Source organism: Microcebus murinus, chromosome X (assembly GCF_040939455.1).
Source record: "Microcebus murinus isolate Inina chromosome X, M.murinus_Inina_mat1.0, whole genome shotgun sequence".
In the NCBI taxonomy this organism is placed as follows: Eukaryota; Metazoa; Chordata; class Mammalia; order Primates; family Cheirogaleidae; genus Microcebus; species Microcebus murinus.
The window spans coordinates 92896114-92919790 of record NC_134136.1 but is presented as its reverse complement, the minus strand read 5'-3'; the positions used below and the strand labels follow the sequence as shown (position 1 = coordinate 92919790).

At 43.4% G+C, this 23677-nt stretch overlaps 1 protein-coding gene and 1 pseudogene across 1 annotated transcript in view; both read right to left on the bottom strand.

Moving 5' to 3' along the window:
- NHS (NHS actin remodeling regulator) overlaps positions 1-1260 on the bottom strand; it is a 335839-nt gene extending 334579 nt beyond the window's left edge. Inside the window, exons 1-2 of the mRNA XM_012784713.2 lie at positions 799-1260; positions 91-722 (exon numbers count right to left, since the gene is read on the bottom strand). Of these exons, the coding sequence (XP_012640167.2) occupies positions 91-649 (559 nt within the window). The 5' untranslated portion in view covers positions 650-722; positions 799-1260. The remainder of the gene's footprint in view (positions 1-90; positions 723-798) is intronic.
- Positions 1261-18496: 17236 nt separating this feature from the next.
- LOC142866157 (uncharacterized) lies at positions 18497-18570 on the bottom strand (annotated as a pseudogene).
- Positions 18571-23677: the final 5107 nt, after the last annotated feature.

Genomic DNA, 23677 nt, shown 5'->3' with positions numbered 1-23677 from the left:
CCGCGGGGCTGGGATTGCAGCGACCGGGGAGGGCGCGAGGGTGCGGCGCAGGAGCCGAGCGCCTGGCGAACCGACGGCGCGGGTACTCACGCACTGCCTCCTGCTTGGGGTCCAGCGTGCCGAGGACGCGCTGCACGCCGCCCAGCTTGCCCTGCAGCGCCCAGACGCGGCGGTGGGTGAGCTGGATGTCGCTCTCAAGCTCCTGGAAGAGGCTGCACGCATGCCGGGCCACGTCCGAGAGCTGCCGGAGGACGCGGGCCAGCGCGGCGTTGCTGACCGCGCATAGGTCCAGCATGAGCAGCACGGCCGCAGCCGCTGCCGAGGACGCCTCGGCAGTGGCGGGCACCGCCTCCGGGACCCCAACCACGCTCTCCTCGCCGGCCGCTGGCGCCTCTCCGTGTGGCGGCTGATCCTGGTCGGCCGGCTCGGGCAGCGGTGGCAGCGGCAGCGGTGGCAGCCCGGGAGGTGCGGGGGGCTCGTGGGCTGGCTCCTCTGGCCCCAGCACCTCGGCCTCGTCCCGCCGGCCGGGTGGCTGCAGGGGCGGAGGTGGCTCAGCGCTGCCTCCACTCTCGTCCACGGCTGGGCCGGGCGCCGGGCGCCGCTGCCGGCACAGCCACTGCGGCTCCACGATCCGCTTGGCGAAAGGCATCCCGCGCAGCCGGGCCGCGACTTTCTGGTCTCCTCCGAGTGCCCCTTGCGAACCAGAGACCGGGCGCGCCCACCTGAGCAGAGAGAGAGCAGGAGTCAGGCAAAGGCGCGATCGGGCAGTCCGGATACACAGGGGGCTCCTCTGCTCACCTGGCCTCCTCCTCTTCCCCGCCCTCTCCCTAGCAAATCAGTCCTGCTGGTCCTCCTCCGGTGCACCGTTCCCTGGAGAGGATGACAAGCACCAGGCACAGAAATCCCGGGTGCGCCTGGGCTGTCCTCACTTGCTTCCAACCGGGGTCGACTGGCTCTGCTCCATCGTTCCAGCGCTCGCCGCCGCCACCCCGGGCACTGCCGTCGCCGCCGCCTATATAAATGGGCGTGTGTGTGTGTGTGTGTGTGTGTGTGTGTGTGTGTGTGTGTATGTGTGTGTGTGTGTGTGTGTGTGTATGGGTGGGTGGGTGTGAGTGTGTGCGCGCGCCTCAGTTTGAAAGTACCCCGGCGCAGGCCTCTCCCCGCGCGCCCCTCGGCCGCTCCGGGGAGCGATTGCGCCCGGGATCTCTCTCCCTCTCTGGGCGGGGAGGAGGTTTCGGAGAGGCGCTCTGAAAACCCGGAGAGAGGAATCCACCTCCAACCCGGGCGCAGGAGGCCGCGCGGGGGTGGCGGGGCGGACGCAGGGCGGGGGAGACCGGGGCGAGGGGGGCGCAGCGCCCTGTGCGGCCGCTGGGAGTCACTGGTGGCCTCGCCGCGCTGGGCGCGTTCTGGGGCTAAGACACTTCCTCACATCCAAGGGGTTAGAATTGAGACTGTCTGCCTGGTGGGGGCGGGGAGTCCTCAAGTTGGGAGTAGGGGTGTAGGTAGCGAGCGCAAAGGGAGGAGGGTGGGGTATTAGAGATGCGGCAGATTTGGCTTGTTAGAGCAAGTTTTTAGCGGAATTCCAGCTCTGTGCAAGTCCTTTAGGTTCTTACAGGGAAACCTGGACTGAACCTTGCAGGGCCCCAGGCTCTGAGCGCAGTGAGACATCGGGACAGGGTCACTGGGTGTGGGTACATCCCCCATGAGGCCCGAGTGGCCAGAGTGCTGTTTATATCCCTTCCCAGGCATCACGTGGCCGCCTGCGCTGGGCACGGTCTCTGTAGGATATCATGAATGCGACCCAAACCACCAATGAGCAAAATTCCCAGAAAACTGTTTTCAAAACTCATTGCACATTAGCTGAGATAAACCGGATTACCTCCTTGTCACCCTACTGTGCTGATCATACACAGGGTTTTTAAAGTTCTCCATCAAAGAAATGATGATTTGCAAAAGAATGGAAAGTTTTCCCCTTCAGTTAACTGAAAGGTATAATTTCTAAAAAGGCATGCATTTTCTATTGCTGCAGTCTGCAGGCTGGATGCCGGCTGCCTAAAACCTAAAAGGAGTTCGGGAAATGTTAATAAAACACATGCTTTCATCCCTCCAAAAAGTATACTGTAAAAATATTTTTTATTTTAAAGCCACAAGCCAGATCTCGGGAATGCAGCCTTCATTTCATGTTTCTAAAGAGAACATGGAAAAAATATGTTTTATGGCAACAATAAAGTCTTCCAGACCTGCCTTGGTGTGTCTTCTCCTCTCTCCCTGCCTTTAGTGGGAGACAGACCTGGGCCCAAGAGTCAGCACTTTGGACTGGCCCTCACTATAGTTATAAAGGCTTCAACAGACCCTTGTCCTATTCTACCTTTAAAAAGTGACAATTTTTCAGGGGAATATCTTTTTTCATGAAGATCCAGTTGGGGCTTTGGGGATAAACGGTCATGATGTCTGGGAGGTACACATAAATGACTCAGTGAAACAACAAGAAGAATGATGACAATAAGAATGATATCTATGTATAAAGAGAGAACAAAGAAAATATAGCAAAATGTTTCAAAATAGTGAGTCTCAGTAAAGGGTCTATTGGGGTTCATTGTACATTTCTTGCAACTTTAGATTTACTTTTGTTTCCAGACAAAAAATGAAAAAAGAGGATATTTTGGAACTGTCTTTTATGATTTGTTCTTTAGCTCACAAATCTGAAAAGCTTAGAGCTGGCTAGTTTAAAATGTGACTTGATTTTTGAATATGTTCAAAGTTCTGAACATGAGTTCTGCTAGGTAGGCAAGCCAGCCACTCCTCCCTGAACACATGGAAGCAAAGAGAACAATGGGGGGTATTAAAGGCTTCCCGTTAGCAAGCCTTGTGGCAAGAGTCTGCCCTGCCTCATACTCCCTCTCTCCCAGCACTGTCCTATTAATAGCGTTCAAGGGCACCAGTTGAGTGGGCCCAGCTGAACATTGACTTGGGCCATGAATGAGTAGTGTGTGACTCTCACTCCTACGAGGAGTTTCAGATTATTGGTGAGTTCCTTCCAGGGTCCTGAGAGAGGTGACCTGAGGGGGTGGGGGGCAAAGACCCAGGAGAGAGAGGGTTCCAAGGAGTAATTAAGCTCAAGGACAGGCTGGCTACCTTGGTGTCTGCCCCAAAGAGGTCAGCACAGACTCAGGTCACAGTTTCAAAATGATTCAAAGCACAGTTCAAGGATGCAAAAAGGAGTGTTCTCTTTGTTATCTTTTGGACTCCCTCTTGTGCGTTAATAAAGCCGTTTGGTTAAAAATAAAAAGCTTTGATTTTGGCTTTTGATCTCCTTCTTTCTCACTGTCCCCTCTCCTTCCCTTGGTGGTCCCCAGTGACCTTTCCAAGGGCATTTTTCATTTTTTTGTTTCGGGGGACTTTGAAAGACAGCTTCCTTCAAAGTCCCCCAAAATAAACCTAATACAAATGATCATCAGTATGGTTGGTTGATGTTTTCTCAGTCCTCTGTAAGGTGTGAATAAAGGCATTTTAGAAAACTGATTGTTATATATTAGTAACACCATCTAAGTAAAAACTGGGCTAGCTTTGAGAGGGCAGCCTCAGGACAGCCTGCTGGCCCCACCCTACCCCTTCCCACCTCAAGCCCCTCCAATGTGGTTTACCTCCCCCTCCCCCCATGCACACATTTTTTGGTTTGGCTTCTGCTTTATGGAACTAAAATACTGAAATCAAAAAAGGAGGAGCAACCACATGTAATCCTGATTGGATATGTGAGTAGTCTTAATGCTGATGAGTTTTCAACACACCCAGGATTCAAATCCCAGATTGCAGCATATTACTCCAAGTTTTCCCACAAAAAGTTCTGATGAAGTCAAGGTTGCTATCTGAAGCCAGATTGTTATACCAAGTCTGTGTATGTTGATCTCTCCTAACCACAGTCCCCCGCCACCCACATACGCATATTCACTCACCGTGCACTTACAGCCAAAATGGAAAAGAAAGGCGGCATTTTAAAATGACCCTGTTGCTTCATTCCCAGGAGTCATTCATGCAGCTCAAAGGCCAGCACAATTTCCCCATAAACTCGAATGTTGGGTCAGTATAAACCTTATGCCATTGTAAAATGAATGAAATATCCTGTCTGTGTCACCACACCCCGCAGTTATACTTCTGCCTGCTCCAGCCCAGAAGGAAGAAGGGCTTTGCTGAACTCTAAGATCTGCATTTAGAGGGCCATAAGACAACTCCGCCGTCAGCCTGGCTGTCCCCGTGCCTCCACAGAACCAGAGTCAAGCTAGAACCTCACAAGCCACAAAGCAGAGATCCCTAAAAGGCTATTCACCAAAAATGTCCTGATTCAGATATTTCAGTATTATTTATACTTGAAAGATATTTCTGTCTAAGAAATGCCAGGACATACATGTGGCAGGTTACCATCATCACTTACTTACAGTGACTGAAGTCAACCTTCTTCCTTGCTTAATCAAACCTTCCTTCAAACCTATTCCTTGTTTAATCACTTCCATTCACTCTTTTTTTTTGGAGACAGAGTCTCGCTTTGTTGCCCAGGCTAGAGTGGGTGCCATGGCGTCAGCCTCGCTCACAGCAACCTCAAACTCCTGGGCTCAAGCAATCCTGCTGCCTCAGCCTTCCAAGTAGCTGGGACTACAGGCATGCACCACCATGCCTGGCTAATTTTTTCTATGTATATTAGTTGGCCAATTAATTTCTTTCTATTTTTAGTAGAGATGGGGTCTCGCTCTTGCTCGGGCTAGTTTCGAACTCCTGACCTCGAGCAATCCTCCCGCCTCGGCCTCCCAAGGTGCTAGGATTACAGGCGTGAGCCACCGCGCCCGGCCTCATTCACTCTTAAAGTTCCTGCCACTACTTAAAAGGCTGTTAAATTAAAAAAAAATTTTTTTTCATTAATTTTATTGGGAAAAATGATGAGCATTCCATCCCAACCTGTTACCTAAACCATTTCATAGACAGAAAAACATATCACTTATATAAGTGAAATGTAGGAATTTGAAAGTAAATGAATATGGTTTGTACATAAAAAAGTAACGTTACAATATCTTGTGAAGGAGAAAGCAGATTTGAGAGTGGGTGGTGAGGGGCGCGGGAAGAGGGAGGGGTTGTCATTCTTAGGAAATTGTTGGAAAGTCATGTGGTTCACACTGAAGCAGAAAACTTTTGGGAGCTCATCGTCATCCTCTACTTATACTGCACTTACAAATAACGCTATAGCCCAGAGAAACACCTTAAGGGAAAAATAAAGGCTTAAGATGAGAGAGCTTTAAAATATATGGAAAGAGCAGCAGACTGAGAGGTCACAGAAGATGTTACTCACCCCTCTCACGCTCACGTCAGGAGGTCACCACTTTCAAGCTCCCTAAGAAATTCTCCCAAGTTTAATGTTAGTTGTTGAGCTCTGAGAGTCACCAACTCCCTCCTTCCTTCAGCTTTTCTGGTTCATGGGAGGAAGCCAGCAGCCCACGGTTGTATGCCATCTTCAGAGAGAGAGCATGCATTCTTCCACATGTGTGACGTATGGCATAAACATGATGTCCGATGCCTACCTAGCTCCCAGGAAACACTGGGGGAAAAAACATATTCATTAATATATCAAAATATTAAGCCATCCTACCCCTAAGTATAATTACATGTATATTGATAACTATCATGTGTATAGTTTCCGGGAGACAAAAGACTATATACCACTCCTGAAGGTTTTCCTTTGTTTTAGCTTGTGCTTTTCTTCCTCAAAAATCTTGATTTAATCTAGCAAGTATAAAGGACAGGAGTTTCTCTCTGCGTTATACTGACAGGAAAACATAGACAGAAAAAAAAATAATGCTCTTAAATGACTTTCCCAAAATGCCATAGACTGTGTGAATCCAAAGACTGTCCCAACCAGCCTTTTTATCTTCCTAAGCAGAGAACTGTTGATTACTCATATTGTTTCCAGTGGGAGAAATTCTTCTTTCTAATCTTCAAAAATCCTAGCCTCACATTTTACAACTGAATGTAATTTTAAACATGCCAAATCTGGATCTAGTCAGAACTGCAAATACATAATTCAAAATAACTGACAGAGTTAAAAGCAGATGGTGATAGCAAACAACAATGCAGTTTCATTCACTTATTCGTTCCTTTGGTTATGCAACAAATATTTACCGGATGCTTCCATTTACTGAGTGCAAACATTTATTGGGTGCTCAGGCCCCTATGAGATGCCGAGGATATAAAAGGAAAGAAGACATAAACATCACTCTCAAAGGGTGCAGTCTAGTGGGGTAGATGGGCATGTAAACAAATAATTGTAGGGCAACGCCAGGCAAGCTATAATATAGATAAGAATTAAGTGCAATTCAGAATCCCAGAGCGATTAACATTGTCTAGGGGGAACAGACTAGAGCAGGGATTCTAAAAGCAACACAGGCTTCAGTGCTGGCTCTTCCAGCTTAGAAACTGAAAGACAAAAGCTGAGACCAAGCATCACCGCATGGTTAAAAACAAAACAGAGTGGCTAAAATGAAGAGTCCCTGCAGCCAGCTCCAAGAGAAGATGTGTTTTCGACTGGAATCATTAAGTGGCATTTCCAACAAGTCTTTTAAAAACCCTGAAAACCAGGCAGTAAGAGAAAGAATGTGGAAATTATGTTGCCTTTTTGTTGTTGTTTTTAAAGCTGACTTGTAATTTTCACTCTTTGGCAGGGCTCAGTTTAGAAAGAGGAAGTGGAAGATTTTTAATATATTTCCTATAAAGAAAAGTCTTCAACGGGGTAAGATGAACCACAGTCTCTAGGGCACATGGCACTAATAAAGCTAAACAGCCATGGGGGAGTGGGGGGCATAAGCTCCCCCCGCCATTTTAACCGTTCAGAATTTGCTCTCCAGGCACCCTTCTGTGATGAAAACGCCCAGTGCTGGCCTTGACCCAGAGGAAGTGCTTTTGACTGTGGTGGTCCTGAAATAAATCAGCTCTTTTCCAGAGGAACCTGAGGGAGTAAAATCTACAACTTCCATTATCAGTCTGGGATTGAGTCCTTGTGAACGGCAGAGGCAGCAAACTTCAAACTTTATCAAGATTGTGCTGCTCATTAAGGAAGTGAAATTGAGCCAGATTTGAAGGAAAGCACTGTAGTAATTACAGAGTTATGAAGATTTAAAAGCTATGCGCCTGGGCACGCAGAGCGCAACGTGTTTCCTTTGGGTTCAGAGACACCGCAATTACAGGACTTAAGGGTAGCAAAGCACTGAATTAGAACTCGCCATTAGTTTGATTAATCACTGATGTAAGTGCAGGCACTGGGAACGGCTCAGCCTGATTTGTGTCTCTTCCTGGTCCCCCTCCCCCATTTTCTCTATTTCCTTTACAAAATAAGGGTGCCTGGGAAGAATACAAATCTTGTATTAATGATAAGAAATTGGGTGCAAGAAAGTTAAAACTTTCTGAAGCTTAATAGCCTCTCTACGTCAGTGGTGGCTTTGCCAAGAGTTGTATAGTAGTGTGTTCTTTCTTCTTCCCGGGCTGTTAAATGTTAATGGTACAACAACGGTATGTTAGTAAATCTAATAAGAAAAGCAGAGAATAAAGTGTTTTATGTGGGTGTATAACAAGTTAACATCATCATAGGAAGCTAGCTGGGATAACAATATATGATACTGCATCAGATGGGCTACAACAAACATCACACTCCCCCCCCCCATTATCTGACCAATTAGCAATAATGGGCTTGTTCTTTGGAATGAACTGGTATACTCTTCTGATGAACTTAATTATCAAATCTACTTGCAGAAATGGTGTCTTGCCCTTGAAAATGATGCTGCTGGTGTTAAGTAAGTATTTTGGGGCCAGGATATTTGACTTGGTGCCTTCTCATGAATACAACCACAAAGTGCAGCCAATTTTATGAATGGGGAACACAAAGGCACAAAAAGGTCAACATGCCAGTTCAAACCCAGCATGACTGACCACTCAGAGAAAGAACTCTGTAAATGGAAATTCAGAACTCTTGACATAAAGGCACTTTACTGGAAGGGCCAACCTTTAAATTGCACGCCCAAATGACCCTCGATGGGAAAGGTGATTTTGTCAGTGGGAGATTTTTAACTAAAAAAGGTCACTAAAATTTACTTACGTGACTCTTTTCATATTTGCACATGAACTACAGGACTCCAGGGATCAAATGTGAGACAACCAACCAGCCATGCCTCTTAAATTATTTTTCTGGAGGTGTTTTCTTTCTCCACCTCAATTGTAAAGATCCAGGAATAACAACCCAGTGCACAAAGTAGTCATTTTTATTTCTCATCCTGTCTCAATGGTCTCATAATGGGTTCAAAAAGAGTCTGGAAATAATGAAAGCTTCTCCATGGAGAAACACAAGACTCACCATAAGGCACAATAGCACCTAGGAGTCTCCTATAGTAACGACAACACTAGCAGAAACATTGCAGAAGTCTGACTTTCCTATTTAAGAGAAAAAGAATTTAAAAGGTGACCATCCTACACACTCACTAGTGTACAGACGGAATACCAGACCACTAGTATGAAAGTAAACAGTTGTCTAAGAATTTTGTTGGGAAAAAAACTCTAAGCAGTGCCTCCATTACAGCCTCATTTTGATCTGTTTTGAGACACGTTTAAAGTATTTCCTTCCTACTGACTTTGGGGCGAATTTCACCTCTCGTTGCTAGGAAAGTCATAAAAGGGATGGGAAAGCAGAAAAAGAGAAAAGAAGGTATTTGGGTTTTTAAAATTAGTTTTCATTTTTATTTTAATTCTGCCTTATTTGCTGTTGGGGGAAGGGGTGTTTGTTTTTAAACACCCATAAGCTTTGTGTTGTTTTGCTACAGTGGCAGACACTTACCCACTATCTCCTTCCTCCTTCCTAACAGAATCCCAATTTTGTCCTCTGTGGCAAGGGCACCAGCCAGTCTGCTCACCATCTAAGACTCCCTTGTATTCAGGGTTGGCCAGATGCTACAGTTCTGAACAAAGACATCTACATGGAAATCTGCTAGAGATTTCTCGAAACATTATTGCTTTCCTACAGGTGCCGCCACTACCTGCTTCTTCCTTCTTCATCTTTGGCCCTGGAGAATGGACTCCAGACTGAGATGGAAGACCCTTTCTGTGACCATGTCATACATGAGGATGGAAGTCACATGCAAATGAGAAAAGGCTCCCAGGATATAAATGACAAAGGCGGGTGGCTGCCCTATACCTGGACTCACCCCACTCCAGATTTCTTATATTGTGAGAAAAAATAACCTCCTATTTGGGTCAGCCACTGTATTGCAAGTTCTGACTGCAGTTCTGACTGATAGGAGTACCAATTCCTTACAAAGCAATGCTACAAAATTCAGGAGACCAGGGTTCTGGGTCTGTCTCATTCATTTTTTCCATAGATGTTATTCAACAAATACCTCCTATGTGCCTGTGACTATCCTAGGAGCCAAGGAATCATCTGTGAATTAAATAGAACAGGGATCTGCCCTCATGGAGCGTACCTTCCAATTGGGGAGAGACAGTAGAACAATATTAAACAATCATTTGTTCAGTAACAGTTTATGTATTCAGGAGATGGTTCTAGTGGATTCATACACTTAATAAAAAAAAAATTATGTCTGTAGCAGGTGATAGTGAATCCCCTTCCAGATTCCTTTCACCTGGCTGGTGCACTCAGCCCCACGTTGCTGTCTATGTTAGCTGCTCTCAGCTGTACTCTGCTCTGGAGGATTTCCTGTATCTCACAGGAGCCACCTGGAAGGTCACATCTCCCCCCAACCCCCAAGAAGGGCAGCCCATGGCCAATGACTCAATGGTATAGTACAGAACAAACTCTGTGCTAGTATTCACCCTCCAGAGTTCTCTGTGGGATCAGGCTGAGGCTAGCCTTCTCCTGAATCCACATATCCTTCCCCTACCACTCCTGCTTCCTTCACACCTCACAGGTTCCTCCTGAGAACATTCCCCGCCTCAGGCTCTGCTAATGGTTAAACTGATCTAAGCCAGTGTCTGTCACCATTTTTCTTTAACTAATAACAGACATAATTCTTTGCCTTTCCCCCTTTGAACAAACCATCAGAAAACTTCCTCATTTGAATTTAGGTTAATAGAAATTAGAGGGGCTTGCTTAAATCTCACACAATTTATCATCATTCAACTAAATGCAGCTGGCCGCCATGTTGGTTGTGACCAGTATAACGTCCTAATAGTTTTAACCAGTAATCATAAATCATTTAAGTTGACCCTCAATTGGCCACTGGATAATAAAAGATGCATAAGGATTCTTAATATTGAAATACAAGTTAATATGAAACATAAAAACCAGAATAGAATAATTATAATAATCTCCACATCTGAATTCAACTGATCACAATCTTATGTACACATCAGGATGTTTCTGGTACCTCAATAACTAAAATTAAATTTAGAAAGTATGATCATTTTGTATCCATTTTTGCATTTGCATTTACTGAGAATAAAGACTACTCACACTGTAATTTGCTATGCTCATGAAAAATAGCACCAAAACTTTCCTCTCATTATCATTTTTAAAAAACCCCAAATATGCCATATATAAAAAGCACAAATAAATTATTAACATCATGTCATCAAAATAGTTTTTGTCTATTTTGATATCTGAACATAGATTTAAATTTCCACCGGATTTTGATATACAGTCTCAGAACCACATATAAAATAATACATCAATTTAAAATTAATTTGTTGACACAGTCTACTTTTTCTTACATGAGCAATTTAACGTAAATAAATCATGTCTTGTTAAATAGGAAAATATTAAAATTTGCCTTTATAGATTATGAATAGTAAAAATTGCATTAAAATATATTTCCTAGTATAAGTTTTAATTGTTAATCTACAATTAAACAGTATTTGCTTCAAATTGAAATTTTTATCATTTATAGTACAAAAAGGATAAAATGATTTTTTAACATCTTAAGGGACTAGAAAGGTGACATGTTACTTTCAAAGGAGTTCAAATGTCTATAAATGGAAATATTGAGAGAGCTGATCTTTGGAGTCACATATGATCTGAGTACCTATGATTCCTCTGTCATAAGCTGAACTTGGAGCTTTAGTACGCCTAGGGAACTTTGTCTTTCATTATATTAGTACATCATTGGATAGTAATCCTTAAGTATTCAAAAGCAGGATATTGCTCCACTCTCCCTCACTCTTTTATCACACAGCACCAAGGTGACCACCTTTCTGCCAAAGATTCCCTCGTGAGTGTCCCATAGCCTTCCTCTGCCCTAAGACCTGTCCTGTTATACTTTATTTTTTTCTAAACAAGAACTGGGATTAACCAAGGGAAAAAAAAGTGTGATAAAATATAAACTGAACAAATGACACAAGTCTCCTGACTATAAAATCCCTGAATTGAGTTTATGGATTCTCTAGTCCCAGAGATCTTTTACAATGACCTATCTCCAAACTCAACATCTTGGTTTTTAAATATTCAAATACCTAGAGGGAAGGAATTGAACTAAATGAACCTTCCAATTCTAAGATTACATGTTTCCACCCACTGATGTTCAATGTTAACTCGAGTTGAATTCTTGGATGATGTTTTATTGTTTTTAATATTAAAATACATGAAATGTTTGTTGTAGATTATGTCTGCACCACAAGTATAAAGCAACATGTAAAATGAACATAACAGGAGAGAACTGTGAGATCTAGGAGGTAAGAAAATCTAACCAAATTGAGTTTCCATTTGGACCAACTCCACCAACTTTACAATAACTTTGGTTTGTTTTTTCTACTCAAAACAGAGGATCTCATCTTAGTAAAGCTTTGAAATCAGTATGACCTTTCTTCCTCCTTAGTCTTGTTCTCCTATATATGCTAACTGAATGGCTAAAACCTAGAACTAATTGACAGGTCAGCCCATGCATTTTCATAGCTCTGCAAAATCCATCTGGGAAATTCTTTGTAATAGAAGCATTGACCATGTAAATATAGTATTTTAATTAAACCTCATATTGAGTTATAATACCTAACCTAAGTACTCTCTATATTAATGTTGGTATCTACTTATTATATACATTTCAAATAGACAAAAGCAATCCAATTCTATGCTATTGGATGGTGGTTTACTTTGCTGTTTCCTCATATTTTAAGAAATTCTGTAATGCATTTAGAAATTGTCATTGTAAGGGGTTCTAATTGTATGAAGTTAGTCCTCTACGGTTAGGGTAGCATCCAAAGGGTAGAGTCTGGGACACAGAATTGAGAACCCTGAGCACAACATTCTCTCCCAGTAATTTCAATGACTTAAAGCATTCCCTGGTCAAGCGACCCATCCTTTCCTTTCTCACTTCTCTTCCAAGTCATAATTCTCAGCTTCTGAGAATTATGGCAGTTCTGAAAACAAACTTCAAGCAAAGGGGTTGGCAATTCTGAGATGAAATGAACCACCAAGTACTGCTGCTATCCAACATCATGTTTTTCTGGGAGAAAACGACTCCTATGGCCTTTTAGCCATCATTGTCTAAAAGGGTTTCCTTGGTAAACACAGCTGGAAGTTTGACCATTTTAGTGACGCAAACAAAGAATCCTCCCTAAATCCCTGGAATGACTCTTCTGTGGTCTAAGAGGATTATTAGGCAATAGCTTCCCTGTAACCAGTCTCAAATACATTCCCATTACTTATTTTCTTTTAGTGCCTTCACCCACCTTAATAAACCATTTCTCTGCCTTCAGGGTTCACTTTTGGAAATATACATTGGTTCTTACCATAGTGTGTCCCAACCCAACATGATGACATGCTCCCTTTTTCCTACAAACTACTACTATTTCTGGACATGTGAATTCAATGTTCAATGTTCAATTCACTTGGTAAGGTTTTTATTTTTTTAAAACTTTCCCTATTAGACGCAGCAAGAGGAGTATGGCATTACCTTGGCCCTGCTTCATGATTTAATATGGTTCTCAACTTTGACTGCACATCAGAATCACCTGGAAAGCTTTAAAAAGTATTGGCACCTGGTCCCCACCAAGAAGTTCCAGTTTAATTGGTCTAGGATGCAGCCTGGGTGTCAGAATTTTTTAAACTCACCAGGTGTTTCCAAGTGCAGCCAAGATTAAGAATCAACTGGAGTAAGAAGACTTGATTTAAGTGCTGCCACTAATTAGCTACATGGCCTTGAGCAAAAGAAATATTCATTTATCCAACAGGTATTCCTTGATGGCTTGCTGTATGTAAGACAGTGCTAGGGGCCTCGTCTCCCAGCCTCTGAGATAAGTAAATTGGAGTCAACAATTTATTCATTCATTCAGCAAATAAATATTGAGGGCCTATTACCTACTGGGTACCATGCTAGACACAAGGCATACAGCAATGAACCAGATGGACAAAATTCCTACCCTCACATAGCTTACATTTTAGCTATGGGAAGCATGCCTATATATAAGTCATCGAAAAGTGAATAGTTATGGCAGATAAAGGTTGGGAAGGATGATGAGATGAACTGGCACCCAACATAGAGGCAGTGGTGGGGATGGTGGAGAGAGGAGGAATGGAGAGAGGTAGATGGGTTCCAGAAATAGTCAAAGAGATGACATCACCAGGACTTTGTAATGTATGTGATATAGAGGTGAAAGAGAGAAAGGCAGTAAGGCCAATCCCTTGGTGCCAAGATTGATGGGCCATCCTCTAAGGCAAAGAATGTGGGTAAAGAATCTCAACCACTTCAGGAGATTGTGAAGGTCTAGAGCTAAGGAACCAGAGGAATGAAACCAAACCCACCCCAGACAAAGATCAAGCAGAGGAGGGACCTTAGCTAAGAAATGCAATGTCTCTTATAAGTGGTCATCACTACACTTGGACTGGGTCTTTGTATAGCTAAAAGGGCTCCATTAAAGAGCCCGTTCCCATAGACCCAAGGCTGAGCAATTTGAAAAGGAAAAAAGAACAGAAGAACAAATTGTGATCATATAATGATGTGAGATACCAAGTCCACTGTGGAAGAGGGGCCTTGTAAAGCATGGGGGCACTTAGAGAAAATCAATGTTGTTTCTGAGAATTAATATTTGTCCTTGGAAGATCTCTGAAAGTGTGTGTGTGTGTGTGTGTGTGAGAGAGAGAGAGAGAGAGAGAGAGAGAGAGACAGAGAGAATGTCCACAGCTATTGTCAGACAAGTTGAAGAGTAAAGACATACATCTGTCCACCTCAACATACAAGTCCTGAGGGAGAGCAGACATAATCCCACGCAGGGGAGACTGCAGGGTACTCTGCTGGGGGAAGAGGGATGCATCCTGGATGAGAACAGCCCTGGTTTCTGAACATTTCCAAAAGGGGAGAGGCAGAGGTGGAAGAAGGAAGAGCTTCCACAGAGAAGAGCTGACTTGAAGAGTGCAGATGGGAAGCCAGGGCCAGGCCAGGAACTGGTGTGTGCCTCTAAGACTCCCCCTGTGACAGCCAGACTCCTCAAGGGTTCCTGTGATTTTTACATTCTTCCCTTCACATGTAGTTTTCCCCTTTGATGCTCCTCAAATCTTCATTGCAGACTGATAGACCTGCATAACAGTCTGGCTGTGTTGGAGAGGAAAGTGAGAGTTGGGAATCCCAATTATCCCCCAAAGTTCTCAGAGATCTTTGCAGAGGGAACAGCACTTTACCAGATGGGAAGATCCTGCCAGAATTCCCGACTTTCACCCATGGCAAAGTCCTTAGCATCCCCCAGTGGAGCCAGAAATTGAGAGATGACAGTGGACAACTTGGGAATGGACTGGGATTCAATCTATCCCTTTCCCAAATACTGTGGGAAGGCAACCCTTAAGAATGAGATGGAAACTTCCATTTGGTTTACCAAGGGAAAGCACCAGGCAGAGTGCCTGGTTCATAGTTGGCATTCAGTCATTGGTAGCCATTATGATGATTAGAATTATGATTATCATGATTATTGAGATTCAGTTGCTGTACAGATTGCTGTGGCCTTAGATGACTGGGAATGGTTCACACAGTCAGAAGTCCTGCAGGCTCAGGACAAGTACATTGGAATGTGGAGGGCTTGGGCCATAGTCAACAATCCAGCTTCAAACCAATCCTTACACTTTCTTCCCAGCAAGTATGTGTCAGCCAACTGAAGCTCATGGACATCTCGCTTAGACCATGAGTCTGAAGACTTTGGGGGGAGGGGATCTGTGCTTCTTGCTCCAGAAAGTCTCATTCCTGTCACTGCAGCCCCTTTAGTGCTGTTTCCCAAAGGATCAGCTGGTGCCTCATAAAACCCACTGAGCTTCATGCCAGAGGCCTAAGGAGGCAAGAAGATGCTGCAGGTGACAGAAAAATCAGAGCAAGTTGAGTCAAAAGATCGGGTGGGGATGGAGAAGAGAGGAAAGTAGGACCAGTCAGGGTCTCACCAGAAAACACATGGAATCTCTCATGAAGGGACTAATTACATGATGGCAGCAAGTAGACACACTGCAGGGACTCAGGGCAAGCAGCACAGAGCTGCTACCACCCCTAGGACCAAAGGGAGGGAGGTTAGTGGAAGGAGAAAGAGTCGTATAGGCAGACTTCCTTGCAAGAAGTGGTGACCTTAGGTCAAGGGACAAAATCAGCCCAAAGATGGAAATGAGCAGAATAAATTTTTGGATCTCACTGTCCTCCCACCTCCCACCTCCCATTCCCACCCCCCATCCACTTCTGAGACTCTCCACAGTTCAAACTCAACCAGAAGCCTGTAGACTAGAAAACCCTGATGATGCAATCCATGCAGATGAAGCTCCTAGGCCACAGCAGGGTGAAGAACAAATAGAAATCTCTGAAAGTAGAGGAAGGACATCTAAGGACTGAGCTTGGGATTTTTTTTTTTTTTTGTCAAGAACGTAAGATCCCAGGCCCATCAGCTGCAGGATCAGTGATGTATTAAATGATCCCAGAAAAGGCCGGGCGTGGTGGCTCACGCCTGTAATCCTAGCACTTTGGGAGGCCGAGGCGGGCGGATTGCTAAAGGTCAGGAGTTCGAAACCAGCCTGAGCGAGACCCCGTCTCTACCAAAAATAGAAATAAATTAATTGACCAACTAAAAATATATATACAAAAAATTAGCCGGGCATGGTGGCGCATGCCTGTAGTCCCAGCTACTCGGGAGGCTGAGGCAGTAGGATCGCTGAGCCCCGGAGATTGAGGTTGCTGTGAGCCAGGCTAACGCCACGGCACTCACTCTAGCCTGGGCAACAAAGTGAGACTCTGTCTCAAAAAAAAAAAAAAAAAAAAAAATGATCCCAGAAATGATGATGGGTTTACATTCACCATCCAAACTCTCTCTTTGCCCTCGAGACAAAAGGTCAGCCTCATTTCGGAAACAGCCATGTCCAGGAGTAGGAGTAGGAAGAGAAAACCCCAGAAAAAGAATCATTTTCCCTGTGGCTGCTAACAGGACCACAGGAAACTGGAAATGCTATTGTGAGGGGCAGGAAAGGTGCTGGTGTGGGAGTAGGGGAGGGCAGAAACGCTGATGAAGGAAAACGAAAGATTTGACAGTAAGAGACTTGGCAGGGAGTAGAAAGTGTACACAGTGTAGGCAAGTCCTTAATAAGGGGCCCCAGCCTGGACATCTTGGGCTGAGGTTAGGGGCAGGGAATAGGGTGCAGCTGAGATAGCACATTTGTCACAGTCCGAGATTCCACCTCCTTTTCTTTTCACCCATCCTCCTCCTGGAAGTTGTACAGACGTTTCCCAAACACTGCTCTGTGTGTGTGTGTGTGTGTGTGTGTGTGTGTGTGTGTGCACATTTTCACTTGTCACTAAATGATCAGTATTCAATGAAACACTTCTATTTTGGGGGCATTAACATCTCTAAAACAAGACACAAAAAAGCAGAGGGAGGCAGCTAGGGGCTGCATTTAATCTTCTCTAATATCACACTGCGAAGGAAACTGGGGAATGAAAACATAGTCATTTAGAAAATGGTTGATGAGTCACTGATTGGCACAGGATGGAGAAAAAGAGAAGTCATTATTCATTCGGAGTATGCCTGGTCTTTAAAAATAGGCTCAGCACTCTGTTGGAGGGGCTGTCTGGGCTTCAGAGACTGAGGAGGTGGACAGAGGGCAAGGGCAGGGACAGAAACTGCCCAAGGCAGACAGGGCCCCTCCTAGATGCATCTAGATGCATCCCAGCCCTTGAAAACCCTCCAGCTGTAAGAAGCAGAAAGACAGCTTACTGTGCCTCGTTCTTCCTGTACCTCTTGCTTGAGACCTTAATAATACTTTTTGGGAAACTTCAGCTTCAGGGCACCCAGGCCAAATAGCAGAGATGGCACTTTTTGTGACCAAATTTTTGCCAACAAACCCAACAGTCCATTACTTGCAGAATTCATTTTCCAGGTCCTGGACTACCCTGGTCTCCCCGCTTTTGACCTCTTGTATACTGGCTATTCTATAATTGCATTTAGTGGGAGTGGAAGGATTTAGAATCTACCCAATTGGAACATAGTAAAATGTTTGCTGGAGAAAGAAGTTAAAGTCCTGAGTAAGCAGAAGTTTGGAGATTGCCTGGAAATTTTGTTTCTGCATGTGTTAAAGGAAAACAAAACAAAAAAAAACACAAAATGAAAACTGCCTATTAAGGGTTTTGCCTTTGTCTGATAGTTCTTGGGCCTCAACATGCAGAGCTGGGCAATGGGAGAGGGCTTGAAATGAAAATAATCTGATTGGTTTGCAGTAAGAAGGGTAGAGAGTTGGTAACTTCAAGGAAGAGAAAAGAATGGTTCTCAAAGGGGACAGAAGTCAAAGGCCAGGGTTGGAGAGAAGGCCTGGAGACCTTTTGAGACACAGTGGGAGAAAGAAGGGTAACAGGTTGCAATGACATGGGGCTTTGAGGAGAAAGGTGAGTGAGGAGGAACTTGGCCGGTGCTATGAATGGAATACCTTCTTTACATTTTGCAGATACCACAGTAAAAATTTAAATAGATTTTCAATTATTTTGGATAGTTAGAGCACTGTTTCTTCTGAATATGCACTGAGCTAAAGTGGACAGTAGGGTGACCCAGATTTATGCAGATTACAAATGTGGGACACATCCTCCCATGTAGAACTTTGGTTTTTCACTTGCTTAGCTAGTTGTCGTTGTGCAGACTGGGATAAACTTACCTACTCTAAGTAGAGACAAAAAAGAAAAGTCTGATGCTGGAGCTAGTTTCAAAAAAGTAGAAAGATCTGCAGGGCCCAAATTAATTCCCACCTAGAATTCTCTCCTGAAAGGGCAGGGGCAGCCCAAAGCAGGATCTTCCAACTTTTAGTCTGTCCATTCTTTGAGAAACTGCTAAGGTGCTAGAGAGAGACTTGGTAGCCTACAGACTGGTGAAGGACGTTTCCATTTTGCTGGGAACCTACAACTACAGTTATTTCTCATACAATGTTATTTTAAACATCATTCTATGTGCAACATGAAATTTCACTAATAGGCTCTTATATATTTATTCTTCATCAGAACAATAATATGTCCTTAAAATTTTTTATTCACATCAGATGGGTAATGTGGCCACGTGTAACAAAGTTTTAGGGAAGCACATCTCACACATGAGCCACAAAAGGATCTATGTACTTTAATTTAATGCACGTTTTTAGTCCCTCAAAATCCTGAACATGAATTTTAGACATTCACACTCTCCTTTTATTCAACCAAGATCTAACTCATGGAAAAAAAAAACAATATGCTAAAAGATTTATACATCATAATCGAGCAGGATTTATTCCAAAAATCTAAGGTCTCTGTTGACATCTAAAAGGCATTTGATAAGACATAATGCCTGTTCTGATAATAATTCTTAGTCAACTAGGAATATAAAAGAACAAAATTGTTATTCCTTAACAAGATAAAGAATATCTCTCATAAACCAACAGCCAACATCATGTTTAATGTTACCACAAATATCAAACAACAAAAAGCTAGAAGCATTGCCATTAAAGTAAGGAAGAAACAAAGAATTCCTATCACCATTGTTGTTTAACACTGCCCTGTAGGGCCTAGCCATTATAATAAGACATTAAACAGCAATAAGAAGTAAAACTTATCAACATTCCCAGATGATTTGCTTGTTTGCCTGGAGAAACCAAAAGAATCTAATGAAAAATCAATGGACCAAATAATCAAATTGATTAAGATGGGCCAATTATAAAACAAATACATAAAACTCATTTATATCATCTTTTCTATAAATTAGCAATACCCAGTTAGAAAATACACTGGGGAAAAGATCATGTTTATAATAGTAACATATATTTCTTAAAATTAGTTTGAATATGTGCAAGGTGTTCCACTGCACGTTCATCTGCAACTTCCAGCAACAGAAATGACGATGTTATTGAGTGCTTACTATGTACCAAGCCCTGGACTGATGCCAAGCCTGCCCCAAATGTAGTATACATGTGTGCACTTTCTATTTTAGTATTAATTTTACTGTAGAGAAAAGACTAGCACATCCAACCTGTGATTTCATGTATATCATTGCTTGGGATGAGGTTTAAGAAGTCTCCCTTTTGAAGTCAATTTATTTCAGTTCATAAAAGGGAAGTTTATTTGAAGGGGAAAATGAGCAAACACTAATCAAGGCAATGTGCTCCATAGGTTCCATTCGCCTCTCCCCATCCACCTTCCTCCCCTCCTCCTCCTCTGTCTCTACCGCTCTCTACCGGGAGGCTGGCCAGCATGGGCCACATCATTGGCTCTCTTGCTTCTGGCTTTTTGCTGAGTCCAGCCTATGAGGAGCCCCAGCAGGAAATGGAGGGTGGGAAGAGAGTGAGGCTGGGGTGCTTGCTCAGTCCCCTGCTTCCTCCAGCAGGGTTGCTGTAGGTTGACTGAGGCCTGAATTGATGGCCATGGTCCTGCAGCCTTCTCTAATGGCTCCCTCATTCTGTGCATGCTCTCTCTGCTTGCCCGCTTCAGGCCTGGCGTCATAACAACTCCCCTCAATTGCTACCCTTGGGTCCTGCACTGTCCCTTAGCTAGTTTACTTGAACCCTACCCACACTTTTGTAACACATCCCTTTACTAAACTTTCCTCAAAATTACCCTGACTGATATGGCTACATATAAATGACTCGAGTTTAGGAAGCCACACTGTGCTATGAAGTCATCATAACAACCTTTTAAAATGAGTATCATTATCCCCATTTGACACAGGAGGAAAATGCAGCTTGGTGTCTAGGTGACTTAGCCAATGGCACCAAGCCATTAAATGGCAGTCCTGGCTGGGTGCTCTAAGGTCTGTCTGCTGCCAAAGCTTACTTGGGCTTTAACACTGCACCGCACAGCCTCTCAGGTAAACCCAAAGCTCTGTCCAACCTTGCTGCTCCCGTCACCACCTTGTTGTAGTTTCTCCAAATAAAATACAATAGTAACTCTGGCCAATTGTGACCTAACTTGCTGGGTTTCTTTTTCAAGCCAAATGTTTCAGAAGGTCCTGTTCTGAGGAGTGGTTGGTTATGTAGCTTTGTATTTAAACTCTCCTCAGCTAGCCAGCAGTTTGGGGGTTCAGTGAGGAAAACTGAACCCTATACTAATCTTTAGGATTCCCACAGAGTCGGCACTGCTATAGTTAGCCATGTCTCATTTGAGGTGATAAAAATAAAACATAATAAGCCCACACCTCTCTGAGAATGGCAGACTCCTGAGGTGATTCCAGCCCTTATTAACCCACAAGAGTTCTCGTAAAATTTAAGCCAACTAATAATAATGACTCATGTTGTCCTCTTTTCTTCCATGGATTTTAAAGGTTTCATAAACCACAGTACACTTTATAAAATCATTCTTTTCTGGGAAAGGATTTACACTTTACTCTTGAAATAGAGGAGATCAAAAATTGTAAAGAATTTGATGAAGCACATTTGACATTTTACTGAGAAAAATCTGAGATCTTAACCTTTATTTCATGTTTCCCTCCACCCCTATTTTTTCCTTTCTGGGAGGACAACTAATTTTATAGATTCAGGTATTTAGTTGTTTTTTAAATAAACATGTTGTTTTAGTATTTAGTGACAGTGAAATAAATTGAGATCCCCAGATGGTCCTTAGAAGAAAATATTGCATTGTAGATAAGAGCTTGAACTTTCACATCAGCAGCCCTGAGACTGACTCCCCAGGTGTGTTATCTTAGGCGAGTTTCTTAATCTTTTTTGTGTCTCATGTTCTTCGTGTGTAAAATAAGACTAATAATGGTATTTACTTCAAAGAGTTATTGGGAGAAGTAAACAAGCCAATCCATGTAAAACTTTAAGCATGGGGCTTAACACTAATTACTATTATTACTATATTCAAGCTTCTGTGATAGACACTGAGGAGGGTCAAAGATGAACGAATCTCTGCATACAAGTGAATTATAATTTTATATAGAAAAAAAGGAGCATAGGCCGGGTGTGGTGGCTCATGCCTGTAATCCTAGCACTCTGGGAGGGCAAGGCGGGCAGATTGCTCAAGGTCAAGAGTTCAAAACCAGCCTGAGCAAGAGCGAGACCCCCATCTCTACTAAAAATAGAAAGAAAATTAATTGGCCAACTAATATATACAGAAAAAAATTAGCCGGGCATGGTGGCACATGCCTGTAGTCCCAGCTACTCGGGAGGCTGAGGCAGCAGGATCACTTGAGCCCAGGAGTTTGAGGTTGCTGTGAGCTAGGCTGATGCCATGGCACTCTAGCCAGGGATCAGAGTGAGACTCTGTCTCAAAAGAAAAAAAGGAAAAATGAGCATAAACAACTATAATACGAGGCAGAACTAATAGATGGTCCAAAAGAAATACATACTGTCATAGCCACACAGAGGATGGAGAAGTTATTTCCAGGTTTGTATCCTAGGGAAAGATGCATGGCAGAGGTGCTATTTGTGTTGACCCCGAAGATCGGTAGGATTTTGATAGTTCAACATAGGGGGAAGGAATCCTAGGCAGAGGAAACAATGAGGACAAAGATCCAGAAGAAAAAGGATCAATGTGGTCAGGGAAGAGTGAATGTTGATGCTTAGCTGGAGCACAGCATGCATTAGGGATGAGGGAGATCAAGGAACTGGAACGGTGGACAGGAGGCGACAAAGTAGAAGATAGGCTGGAGGTGGCTGGGCACATAAGAAACTAAAGCCAAGAAGGAAAGGAGAACTGGAATAGTCAGCATCTCTTGGTCCTAATCCTGATTTCTATTAATTGGGCCATGGGACCTCTGGATTCAGTTTCTTTACTTAGGAATGGAGGGCATTAGACCAGATGATAGTCAAGATCTTCTCCATATACATCGCTGTGAGTCTAGAGGCCAAGGTGGTTAGTGAGCCATCTGCAACCTGAGTCAAAATCCAGTGATGAGGTGGCAGAGACAGCCTCACTAATGCTGATGATGCCTGGCACTGAGTGACCATGTCAGCTTTCTTTCATAAACCTTCAAACTGCAGACCAGGACACCCTTCCTTCTACCCAGTGTGAAAGGAGCCCAAACCCCTGTGAGAGCAGAGGTGTACACCTCTCCTAACAGAGTTAAAAGATGCCTCCCATGAAAGAAGATAGCAACACATTTTAAAAAAAAAAAGGATCTCTCCATCATTTACCTTGGGGCAAAAACAAAGGACTACATGGCTTGGCCTTAGTGATGATACAATGGACTCATGCACCCATTGTTTGCATGACATAATAATAACATTTTGGGAGCCTTCCTATTTGGAGAATGGGAAAATAGTAATTTAAACCAACTTTCTCAAAAAAGACACAAAAAAAGCTGAATGAAATATGAATCAATCAAAATCAGGAGATTTTGATTGTCAGGAAATAGAAATCACCCATTTTAATGAAGATAATTTAACACAAAGAATTGCAACTAAGTATAAAGTTGTTAACTAGGTAACTGAAAAGGCAAGACAAGAACACTAAGTTATCACAGAGACAGCACCTGTTGGAAGTAGCTAAAATTCCTGGGGCTAGGAAACAAAGGAAAGAAATAGAAATTATTAAAACTTACAAGCTTGGAGAAAGGTCTCATTGGGTGGGGACCCAGATCTCTCAGGAGGTGGCATCAACTGGTGGTGCTGATGAATTGTGGGGAGGGTAGCAATGAAGTTGATCTGGAGTGTTAAAAAACTGCCCAATGGATTTATCTGCTATAGGACAGAACTGCCACTGCCTAGGAGCCATGTTTCTGGTGTGATGTTCACAGGAACACAAAGCAAACAGGAAGGAGAATGTCCTTCCTTTCTTCTCCTGCCTCCTAGTCTCCTCTAGTGCCCCCTGTTGGCAGAGTCTAATAGGTCACTCACGTGAAAAGCAGAAATAGATTTGCACAGTCCTAGCTCTAGCATCACAGGATATAGTATAGAAGGGTGGTAAATCAGTCCTGCCATAACAAAATACCACAGACTGGGTAGTTTAAAAACAGACATTTATTTCTCACAGTCCTGGAGGCCGGAAGTCCAAGATCAAGGTGTCAGCAGGATTGGTTTCTTCTGAGACCACTCTCTCCCTGGCTTGTAGATAGCTATCTTCTCCTTGTGTCCTCTTATGGCTTTTTCTCTGTCTATGAACATCCTTGGTAACTCTTATTATTATTATAAGGACATTAGTCCTATTGGATTAGGGCCCCATGCTTATGACCTCACTTAACTTTAATTACCTCTTTACAGACCCTATCTCCAAATACAATCACATTGGAGATTAGGGCTTCAACACAGGAA